We start from the raw sequence: 12,280 nt of genomic DNA on the forward strand, positions 1-12,280 counted from the left end.
AGCCTGAGTGAACAGTTTTGGAAGAGATATGAGCTTTTGCAGGTGAGCTATAGTGTTGTGCTAAGCTGTAAGAGTGTTTTGCCAAATGATCTTAGAGTTTTGAGAATGTAATTTCTGTTTCAAGAAATGAGCCAAACCAATGGAGAATAACTGTAGTACAAGGCTAAGCTAGGGGCTGGTTTCCTGATGCAGGCAGGCTTCAAACACCAGCCATGAATGCTTTTTTTCTCTCCTTTAAAACCTTGGCATTGCATCTGCAGTACAGATCACTTCAACCCTTGTGTTGTCCTTGGGTCATTTTTGTCCTCTAAAGAAATCTTTTGCTATCAAAAATCTGTTTTTTGTTCATCAAATGGTCTGAAAATATTGTAAGGTAGACCCTACAATAATACATAGAAAGTATGCTCACAAGCCTCCATTGCACTAGAGATTTGCATACTTTGATCAGCATACTTTTTTTTTTACCATGTTGTGCAAAGCAATGACCAGTAGGACAAAGCATATGTTGTCCTCTAGTATAATGAGGAGGGAGAATCACTGTTCAGGAACATCCAGGGTTAGAAGATATAGAAAATATTGTCAATATATTTAGAGTATGTGATGCCAGGTCCAGCTGTACATGGAACATGCTAGAGTACAATGTCAAATTATCTGGCCTGCAGTCAGGACACGCGAATTGTCCCTAACATTGCAGGTTTCAAAAAGAAAACAATCACCTGTAACAACTTGTTTGTTGGCCTGCAACTGCAGAAAAGAAAGCTGTCCATGATGGGACCAGTGCAGAGGAATAAACTTGAGCTTCCTCCTGCACTTGTGTCAAATATGGACACACCTTCGTCCTCATGAAAGTTTACCTTCACTCAGACCCATGCCCTGGTGTCCTACCATGCCAAAATATAGAAAACTGAAGGGTAATGAGTTGGAATAAAGATGAATAAAACCTTGAAACACAGAGATGGATGATATTTTATACTCATGGCTTTATAAACAGTCAAAGCAAACGGGGTCATTTTTGAGCCCAGAGGACAACAGATGTGATTATTTGCTGCCAGTAAAAAACTTGAAGTAGTTTAAAAACAGCTTTCTAAATTAACTTTGACATAAACCCATCTGTGATCATCTGTTAAAGCAACCGACTCTGGTTGTGAAACGATAATCACAATAACTGATGATTTAATTTATTTTTTACCCGAAAACAAAGAAAAAATTCATTTTTATGAGGTTTTTATCACTTAAATTTGAAATGGAATAAAAAAAAAAAATTGTGTCAAAATGTTTGAATTGAGTTTTAATTAAAAGTGGGGAAAAAATCCACTTCATATTAATTAAGTATCAATCAAACTAGATGGAGACATTTTTGACCCCTGAGGACCACAGGTGGGATTATGTGCTGCCATTTAAAATTTATAAAGGCTTCAAAAAACAAAAACAAAAAAAACTTTCTCACTAAAGTTCAACATACAGCACTCTGTAGTTAGTCAGTCAAAATTATCTAATCAATTAAATATTTTATTTTCTTGTTTTATTTCCACTTGAAAACACAGTGAACTTTATGTAAACAAGGTCTGGTGGCCCTAAAATGTTGCCTAAATTTTGTGTTAATGTGTTGGTCTTAAGTAAAATTAAGGTGTAACACTGAATTGATTGACAATTTATACTTTATATTTTAAAAAACACTCAAATGAAGTGGGGACATGTTTGACCACAGGTGTATGGAAATCGGGAGGACATTATGAGGGTTAATTACACCAACTACTTTGTGTGACTTGACTCAGCCCAGTGCAATTACATTACCAGAAGCACAAGACATTAGAAGCACCTGATTCTGTTAATACCACTGCCCAACTATTGAAGCAGAATAGTGTTTGAGTACTTGAAATTCACTTAAAAGTACCATGGCCATACTGTGGATTCCCATGATGCAATGAGCCTCTTCTCATTTACCACTACTACCTATCCAAAGCGCTTCTATTGACTTTCTCAGTAAGGGCAGTTTGGCTGATGAGAACGTGCACTCCTTAATGTTCATGTATGTTTTAGGAAAGATCCAGAAAGCTTTAAATTGAACATTTTTAACAACTGTCTTTATTCAGAGGCCATCAAACATGATTTTAAAGTCCTCGTGGCGTCTTGAAGTTCATCCCGATGGACGGCTGAGTGACTTGAAGATTGGAAAGGCCACCAAAGTCCTACAAGAAGAAGAAAGTTTTAGTGATTTAAACAACCAAGTTAAAAGCTGTGACATGACAGTTCAGCTAGCAATGACACCTCAGACTAAATAAAAACTAATGATAAACAAGTGACTTTGTTGCCCAGACTATTTCTCATTTTTACCCCGACTGGATTACAGGTGGATGCAGCCATTGTGATTCTGAGTCCATAAACTCAGAAAAAAGTTTACAGAAGTCACAGAAAAAGAAGACATGCCAGTGTTTTCTGTTTCTATATTTATCTTTTCTCTGCTTATTAATGTATTGGATTCTTAATTTTGCTCACCCTGCTCTAACCACACACCACAGCCTAAATTGGACGCATGACGTATAAATATGGGCATGCTTTAACTCTGCAAAGACTCAGTCAGTTAAAAATGTAAAAAAATGTAAATGTCAGTTAAAAAACAGGTGATTGCTCCACCCTTTTAATGCACTCATTTAATGTGTGTAGAACTACTTCCTTCCCACCCCCACTAAACACACTGGTACTTAAATGGCCATTATTGATAAATTACACCTGGCAATTTCTTTGCAATGTGCCCATTATGTTCTCTATCAAAATATTAAGTGTTACTAACGGAAATCATACGTCAGGGTTCTGCTGGAAATTCAGAAGGACTTTCAATTATGTGGCAACCAAATAAATCAGCAAATAACATCTGAGACTCACCAACATCTTGAGCATTTCTTTTGTGTCTGGATCCACCTCAATGATCTCCTGGTCCAGAGCAGAAATCTACAGGATGAGAGACACAAATGAGCCACCTGAACTGTCCTTTCACCTCCATGTTTACTCCAGCAACAGCTGGAGAGAAATGCTCAGTGACAACAAAGATGCTTAAGGAAGCCCGTGGACACTCGAGCGGCAGCTCAACGTAGCCCGACACGAGGTGCGCAACCTAAGGCACGGGGAGCACTACAGTCAGCCATCACAGGTAGGACAGAAGACAGTGAACTGACCTCTGGGACGTAGTTGTCCCTCCTCTCTCTCTCCTCCTCCTGCAGCTTGATTGAGATTCCTCTGACTGGACCGCGCTGGATACGCTTCATCAGGTGTGTCACATACCTGAGACACAAGTGAGCACAAACATGCAATCAGAAACCTACAGCAGATTAGTACACATTTTTTCTGACTGTAAGCAGTTCACATTTCTACGTACTCCAAACCTCCAGCAGCAAAATACAAATGTTTCTAAGTTTAACTTTGTTTTTTTAGAAGTTTTATGATTTAACTTTTGTTCAACATGTCTGAAGTTTTAGTTAATTCAGACCAAACACAGAAAATATTCCAAACAGCAATGGTGGAGTTTAAATGAGTGGCTACTGTGCACCAGTTCATAACAGAAGCACATCACACACACAGAATCTAACAATCCGAGAAAAATGACTTCAGCTAAAAACAAGCACTTCACATGACTCGTCTTCCAAGCTCATCAAGTCGTTTAACCTGCAGAAACGTGGTGTGAGACTCATACCAGCTGAGTCTTTTTTTTTTTTTTAATGAACCAACTAACCAAAAAACCCCAAAACAACCTCCCCCCGAATCACATTAGGCTGACAGGCAGGCTGGACAGGTCAGCAGTCTGTCAGGGCTCATTCCCACTCACATGCACACTTAACTACATTTTGAGTGTGAGAGGAAGCGGGAGTACCTGGAGAGAACATGCAAACTGCCTAATGGCAGACTTGAACCTGACCTTCTCGCTGTAAAGCAAATGCACTGTCCCCAACCCGAATCACATTTAAACTTTATTGCCACTCTGGTTCTTCACCGGCTTCATTCAAGAGGAAAAGAAGATATATCAGCGCTAAATCATGTGAGTGTCACCTTTTTCTCAAAGAAAAATTAGAAAACCCAAAAAGCAACCCCCCCCCCCCCCAAATTAAAAGAAAAAAAATTAAAAATAGTAGATGCCACTCGTATAAAACACAACATATCAATCTCATTCAATATCAAAAAACAAACACGCACAAATGAAGACAAAGCCTGAATTCAAGAATAAAACAGTGTTCATGTTTCATTGACATGACGAGCTGTAGGAAATCAGAGGGAGGAATTCTCAGAGGTTCTGACTTGGGGTGCACCATCTCTGCACCCCAAACATGCAACAGCTGATTGGAAAACTTCATTTTTTTACGCCAACAGCTCCACATGTGCTGCTTTGCGGTCCTTCAAAATCCTTACTTTACGTCACTGGAAACTGATTACATAAGCATTTGCCTAATGCTGATTGGTTGACAAGGGGCACAGATTCGGGAAGTTTGTTTTCACCATGAAAAACAACTTCAGAGATACGGCATGAAAAGCATAGACAGTGTACATTTTTCACTGTTTTTAAACAATCTGCTTCACTTCAGCTCTTTGTTTGCTCCAACTTCACTCTTCTCCATGGCCAATGGGCCAACAGTAGACAAGCAAGAGTGGCCCACAGACCGGTTATACCACATACTTTGTACACTGCCTCCATCTGACAACAAAGCTCACTGCAGGTAGACGGGCCATCCCTGGACTGCCAGCGAACTGCAAACACCCTACCCCTGCTGTCAGACTGAGGTCGGATAAAGTTCAACATAAATTAACCACTAGTTTTTGTTTTTTTACATCCGTTTTGAGCCACTTTAGGACAAAGGAACCACACCAAGGGGAAAACCAAGCCAGATTTTGATTTAAAGCTACACTTGGAAAAAATTACTACCATCTACAAGTCAGCTAGCTAAACGCTTGGCCCCACCAGACCTCAAATACATCTATGTGGGCTGCTCTGACATTCTCCTGTGCGGTGTGCTCGGACAGGGACAGAGGTTCATAAATAATGTTTGATCTCTCAGGATAGTGAAGCTGTGCTGAAGAAATAACAGCATGTTGTAGCTGAAATCCTCTGCCTTAAATCTGTGCTTAACAAATCATGATCTGAGGCTAAAGCAGGAGTGCACACAGCCGAAACCCCACTCACCCTGCAATCTTGTTACGCAGAGGTTTGCTAGGGATGATGGCGATCTCCTCGCACACCCTCTTGTTGGTGTGGAAGTCGTTGCCCAGTCTTGTGTAGTACTTCTCGATGATCACCCTGGCGGCCTTCTTGACCGTCTTGGTCCTGACTCGACCCTGGAGGAGGAGGCACACAGACTTAGATTTCGTGTGTATGAATTGCTGAAGAAGGAATTTCAAATATCTTCACTGATTCCCCCAAAAAACACGGTCTGGAGTTTAAAAACTTTGGCATAAGAGAAAAGGTATGACAGCTTTTAGTGGCAAAGTGTGTCACAGGTTAAAATTACGTAGTGACAGATCATATGACGGAATGTAAAGTGAGTTTAAACGTCTATAAATCACATTTAACGACTTATTTAACAGACGAAACTTACATATTTAGACATTAATGGCCAATAAACGTTAAAACATATTTTGAGTACATTGAACACAAACTCATCACCATCAAGTCACCGAGCAGCTAGTCCCCGTGCAAAACATTGCCACGGTAAAGACGGGTAAACGGAAGTCAAGTTGTCCTTATGAACAAACTTTCCTCCAACAACTAACGGACATTAACTCGGTATGAGAAGCATACAAACACGAGCGGAGCCAAACTGTTGCCGACTGCCCGTAAAGGTGCACCGCGAAACTGCGGCTTGGTGCCCGGTTACTTCGGGAGCAGTCAGTCTGTGTTTACATGGTTAACACCACCAAAGTGCGTCGAAAACCCGCTTTTATAAATCTTCGTGTCGCCTGTGTGCAGACTGACGGTAGTAGCCGCTCGGTGACGGGACAGCCAGTGAGGATTGTGAAGGATTGTGGAGGACGACTAGATGAAATGCTTTCCGTGGACCCACCATGTTGACTCGGACCGGTGGAAAAGGGTTAACGCACGCTCACACCGGAAGTTTATAGTTTAGAGGCTGCGCTGCTACAGCGTAGTGAGCAGTGTCGCCGCCTGGCGGTGGGAGGAGAAAACATCACGTTACTGTGAACTATTTTTTTGTTATGCACATAAATCAAGATTTGGGTTTCTATCTCAAAATTTCAATTTAATAAATCAACATTAGAATTAGGATTAGTGTCAGGGTCACGGTTAGTGTTGAGCTGAGCCTTAAAAAACTTGAAATGCTGAGGAAATCATTCCAACTGATGCAAAAGAAAATTAAATTAAATCAACATTTTGAGATTTGAACCAAATTTTGTAATTTTGTCTTACAGATGACAAGTTGCTTTAACAGCACAAACATTCGTTCATATGCATACATTACTTTGCAGCAATAAAAAAAATTGAGAAATAACCAGTTACATTTTTTTTAATTAGTCACCATTTCATGTTTTTAACTAATTAGACTGATACAGTAAATTAAAACCTGGAGTGCACTGCTCAGAGGTTTAACATTTTGCTACAAAATGAAATTTGTTTATTTTCAAATATTTTCTGTGCAAAGCAGCCCCAAGGGACTAAGACTGTCTCAGTCCAAGATGAAATTTGATTTTTGAGCGTGAAATATATTTTAATATATTTTTAATTTGCTAAGTGACAGTTTTCAAGCTGTCTAGCAACAAAATATAAATCTTAGGAGTAAAGGGATTTATAAAAAACATTTAAAAAAAAGAAATGTGACCAGTCTTTATTAAAACCATTTCACAACTTACATGATAATGTAGCTAAAACTACGTGCAATACCTTATTGTGACAGATGTAAAAAGGAAACTTTTGTCAAAATACCTCCAGCACCAGTTTGTTTTGAAATGGTCCGTTTACATTGGCCGGCCATAATGGTGTTAAAAACCTTTAAAGAGCAAAATCTGAGTTTGTTATGAAATTCCAATTCTAATTCAAAGCCTGCAGATTGACCTTTCCACATCTTAATTCAAGTGAGCTAATTTGTGTATTTTCTTTCCTCAGCTATTTGATGGTAAAAGCTTTATTTTTATGAGCCACATTCTTGTTTTGGCTGCTGTGACACAAATGTATATCTTTTATCAACCCATCCAACTTATTTGCAAGACTAATATTAGACATTTGCCAGTCTATAGGTATCAGCATTAATATCAAACCAATACAATTAAGAAAAAGATGGGAGAAACACCCTTCAACCTTGTAGGAGGTGGTGATGCACTGTTTGTCCACCAGAGGGCAGTATAAAACTTCCACATAAGGAAAAAAATATTGGCTGATATCTCTAATATTTTGGTCTCCTCTATCAGTCAAACTCTAAAACAAAGTAAAACTTGTCTTCAAACAGCTGACCTGATAGAAAACTTCAAAGATCCCTATACAGACACTGAGCTGAAAACAGCATTTCTGGTTTTTGAATATGAAGGTCCAAATCTGCTGGGTTTATAAGTCACACACATTTAAAAAATTGATCAAAGTCAAAACATTTCCTGAAGCAGACTTTACAAAAATCACGTCACAAGAGACATGCCCACAAGGTGGAGAGATCTTTTATTTTACATAAAAAAGGGTGCAAATTGGAGTTTTCCCTTTAGGTGTGGAGGGAATAAAAAGTGATTTTTATAAGGTTCATGTGTGACACATTGTATTATATGAATCCAAAGAGAAAAACAAAAAACAAAACACAAAATAAAATATAGGCATCTCAGATAAAAAGGACCTTTACCTTTCTGCAAATCAAAAATATGAAACCATAAAAAGAAATGTGGGTCCTTCATTCTTGAAGCCCTTGACTAACTCATTCAAATACATTTTAGAAGTGACATTCATATTTCAGCACAATAATATTTATTTACAGTTTTAAGATTCCTCTTAATCATAGGCTCTAAAAAATAAAAACAAACAATGCCGAGGGAGGAGGATAAACTCTGGAGCTGTACAATTTGATTTTCCACAGTCAGGGGAAAAAAAAACACAAAAAAAAAAAAACCAGAAAAAGGAAAAAATGATCAGAGAATACGATTTTATATGGATTCCCAACAGAAAACGGACTACAATTGTGAACTCTGTACAATTTACAGTTCAAATAATCATCACAATATTGTAGCAAATGTCACCTCTCCCTCAAAAACAAAACAATACAAAAAAAAAAAAATACAGTAAATCCAACACACAGTAAGTCTACAGTACAGCAACGAGGAAAAAGTGCCAGAGAACCCAAAGAGACCGAAGCCGTTCATTCACACTTCACACCGTCCTCTGCTTTGACTAAGTTCCACACATCCAAAGTCTGACTGAAGTGAACTGTGTAAGAAATAATGGCCGCTGAAAAGGAATGAAGACATGAAAATGTTTGATGTATTTTACATGAGGCCTGGAAGCCAAAACTGACTCACTGACCCAACAGTATACGAGCCCTACAGGTGAGGAAATTCGCTGGAGACTGAGAGAGAGAAAGATAGTCTCCAGGTAAGCCATGCAGATACAAGTCACGCAGAGCACTCCTATACCACTCTGCATGAGGCCAACAGTAAGAAAAGCGGATACATCAGAGTAACATATCGAGCATTTCAGCCGGGAGCTGAAGAGCTGGACAGCCTGCAAGCTTTAACGGAAGAAGAAAATGTCGCAAAGATGATCAGTCACAACATCCGACTCGGGAATAATAAACCTGGTGTCCGGTTTCTCTCCAGTGACATTGTGAATGAAAGAAACCAACAGGAACGACTCGTGAAACACTTTCACTGCAACGCTTTGCTGCGCTGAGCCACGTTTGCTCGAGGATTCTTCCCAAAAATGACAGCGGACCCCTTCAAGGACACATGGTGGAATGCAATCATCCAAAGACAGAAAAAGCTAAAATAATAAAACATTCAACTTCATATTTTCCTGGCACAGGTAAAAGGCATGGGCTAGTAGTAGTCTCAGGAAATGGCACTCAGGGAAATCCATGGGGGGAAAGACTGAAGGCTACAGTCTGGATATCCATATCAGAATACTTTGAGTTTTTTCCTCAGGCAGCTGGAATGAAATGGCCGAGCCGTGTTTGTCTGGGAAAAAATAAACTTTAAGAGGCATTAAGACATATCAGAGACATGAATACCTGTCATTCAGATAGCCTGGTTTTCCCACCGTTCCCCTCAAATCCTATGTGTGGAATTACTATGGTAACGCCCAAGAAAAGAAAAGGGGTAAAAAAAAGAAAAGAAGAAAAGGTCCCGTAGATTTTCAAATTCAAGTACTTTCAATAACACAATAACTTAGACCCCAGAGTAACCAACATGTCAGGGGTTAAAAAAATAATAATAAACTGGAAGCTATACAGTGTAAATACATATAACAAGCAGGTTTACATACTGATTCATTGAGAAATATCTGCAACATCTACAACATCATATTTCTAAAGATGATGGAGACAAACCTGAAACTCCACTCATCTTGGTCTTGGATGAATGAGTGTGTGTGTGGACAGAGGGAAATGGAGTGAAGGGAAGCCGTCATGGCACACACACAAACAAAAAAAGTGGGTGGGGCAAAAAAACAGAAGAGTGTGTGTGTGTGTGTGTGTGCATTCCCTGCACCCTATAGGGAAGGCCTAGCACACGAGGCAGCTACAATTAAAGTAATAAGCACATTTAAAGTACAGTATTAAGAAGGCAGGGTCTCGTCAGGGAAAGCCGGGGTCAACAAATGTAGTGCAGTCGTGGTCTCAAGCTTTTTTTTGTTTGTTTGTTTAACCTCTCTTTCCCCATAAAACCATGGCTATTTGGAATGAAAAAAAAAATTGCATTCAACAAATTCACATTAGCATAAGATGTAAAATTTAAAAGAAAAAGAACACACATATGGTAATTCATTCTGTTAGGAGGATAGGCAAGGTGACGTACTGAGGATTTTGTTTCAAGGCAGTCCTCCGTGACACTAAATAAAGAGTGAGAATGGTACAGACACGTTCACTTCTCCGCCCTCTTTTTTCTCCTCTCCCGGTGCTGACAAGGAGAAGGGGGTTCAGCAGTCGTCCAAACGTCACCACTTTGCAGCACGTGGGGTCTTCACACTGGTACGCACAAGGGTAACTGGGGGACGGGGGACATCCGGGGGACATCTGGAACACCGTTACACATCATTACACCAAAACGTTCCATTTGGCATCACTTTCTTGGGAATACATCTTCAGTGTGTCAACAAAGGGGAAGTCGTTAACTGCTCTCACACTAGCTGGGAACAGTCTGGTACTCTTTATTACACAGGATACCCAAAAGGGGAGGGGACGGGAAAAAGAAAAGAAAAGGAAAAAAAAGACACTGAAATCTCACATTAACTATGCCGCCAACGTGTCATCCAAGTGGTGATGTGACTGCGGTCGGTTGGTCGGTCAGTAGGTTGGTCGGGGGGTTAAGGCATTGGACAGAAGCGTTTCAGAGGCTGTGATTCTCCAAAAGTGCCTCATCACTTTTTCCTCATGTTATTCCAAAGCATCCCCCAATGTCTACAAGATCAACAACATTTAAGACCCTCCCACCTAGTTTTGGTCACCTTTTTTTTTTCTTCTTCTTTTTTTTTTTAAAACATTGGTCTCAGCTCCCCAACTGCAATTTCATTCCCGTGCACGTGACAGATTATATAAATGCTTTAAAGTCATTTATTTTACTGTCCATACATTCAGTGCGTATGTTTAAGAATTAGTAGGAAAAACTGGTGGAAACCGAGAGATAAATAGCATAAATAGCATTTGTTTTCCCACCCCCCTGCATCTACAAGTGTCATGTTGCTGCTCAGCGAAGGGTAGGAGCAAAAACTGCAGGAGAGTCCAAAGAGACTGTAGTGTGTTTTGACAGCAGCGAGGTTAAGGGAGCGCTTTAACCAAGCAGCATGAGCAGAGAACACTGTACATGAGGCGTCTCCGTTTTCTGATGTCTCAGGCCCCGGTCCCAGTGCCAGAGTTGACCTCTTTGGAGGACGGGGGGAAAAAGAAAACAACAACAACAAAAAATATAACGTGCAGAGGCCAAATGGCAGACTGATGCTCTTTGTGCCTGTATGTGACGATAGGCGGTTACACTCTTGGCTCTTCTTGTGTTACATTCAGTTCCTACATCAGGAATCATCATAAAGGGCTTTGTGTCATAATGAGTTTGCAAACTGAGGGCAGGATGCATTTAGGAGATTAGAAAGGAACTGAAGATGATGATTTTATGAGTCAAGCAGGAATCGTAGTGAAGCAAGTTTCCACAGGAGGTGCCATCTCTTCCTCTTCAGGAGAAAAAAAAAAAATACTGATGTCGGGAGTCTTGGGGGAGGAAGGAAAAAAGATTATCCTCTGCAAAATTCCATCAGAAAGGTTTTTTCCCCATTTGGCTGACTGACCTGCAACACAACCCGGCACAGCTTGACAGAGGGGTGGAGGGCGAAGAAGAAGAAAAAAGACAACAACAAAAAAAAAATCCCACAAGAAGACACAAGCATCTTGTACATCTCAGCAAACCGTTTTTAAACTTGTCCAAAAAACGGAGAACAATTCAATCAAGATCTCTCAGATGACTCCCTCTTCTATTCTGAACGGGACCTTACTGATTTCGAATAAAATCACAATCGACTGAGCCAAACAGCTGGAACGTTTCAGGCTGGTGCTGCGTGATCATTTTTGCCGTGGCGTGTTCTTCTTCCGTTTCCGCTTGAAGAAACAGCAACACCTGCAGAAAGACGTGGACGTTAAATGAGCGCGTGGATGAGAGAAGCACGAGAAAGAACAAACACGGCAGTGTGTTAAATATCACAGGAGCCTCATCTGAGTCTTATTTCTTTGTCTTTTAAACCAGAACAGTAAGAACTCAGTAACACCTTAACATGGACACGATGGATGTGTTCCCATCCACCAAGCGTTTGCGTATTCACCTCCCACCATTTTAACAGACAAATGGCAGAGGAACAAAAACTACAAACTGACTCTGAAGGCAATACTTCTAGGTAAAATCTTTAAAAATAAATTAAAAAGGAAGCAGTGAACACAAAAGTCACAGGACACGGTGAGCCTGAACGGTTAATAAGAACATACAAAGACAAGAAAAAAGCAGATTAGGACATAGGACAGTGACTGGGTACCCTCAGATTCATTTAATATTTAACAAATAGTGGTGTTCCATGCAAAAAGGCTGTAACCTAAAGTCAAATGTTTAGTTATAAAGGAGC

General features: G+C 40.0%; 2 protein-coding genes across 10 annotated transcripts in view; both read right to left on the reverse strand.

Annotated features, from left to right (window-relative positions):
- Positions 1-2,056: 2,056 nt before the first annotated feature.
- Positions 2,057-6,120, reverse strand: LOC113018885 (40S ribosomal protein S17-like). 2 transcript variants are annotated; one of them, XM_026162303.1, is made up of 5 exons: positions 6,045-6,120; positions 5,168-5,319; positions 3,174-3,279; positions 2,884-2,949; positions 2,057-2,189 (listed from the first exon to the last, which is right to left on the reverse strand). In XM_026162303.1, the coding sequence occupies exons 1-5, from the start codon at positions 6,045-6,047 to the stop codon at positions 2,112-2,114; spliced, it is 405 nt and encodes a 134-aa protein (XP_026018088.1). In that variant the 5' UTR covers positions 6,048-6,120; the 3' UTR covers positions 2,057-2,111. The 2 variants fall into 2 exon arrangements, with proteins under 2 accessions (XP_026018088.1, XP_026018079.1); XM_026162294.1 differs by lacking the exon at positions 6,045-6,120 and adding an exon at positions 5,580-5,606.
- A 1,505-nt stretch (positions 6,121-7,625) lies between these two features.
- csnk1g1 (casein kinase 1, gamma 1) overlaps positions 7,626-12,280 on the reverse strand; it is a 39,319-nt gene continuing 34,664 nt past the window's right edge. For all 8 annotated transcript variants that reach the window (XM_026162338.1, XM_026162322.1, XM_026162315.1 and 5 more), the window contains one exon: positions 7,626-11,784. In XM_026162338.1, the coding sequence (XP_026018123.1) occupies positions 11,730-11,784 (55 nt within the window). In that variant the 3' untranslated portion in view covers positions 7,626-11,729. The remainder of the gene's footprint in view (positions 11,785-12,280) is intronic.

This window comes from Astatotilapia calliptera, chromosome 1, assembly GCF_900246225.1.
Source record: "Astatotilapia calliptera chromosome 1, fAstCal1.2, whole genome shotgun sequence".
NCBI classification, from domain to species: Eukaryota; Metazoa; Chordata; class Actinopteri; order Cichliformes; family Cichlidae; genus Astatotilapia; species Astatotilapia calliptera.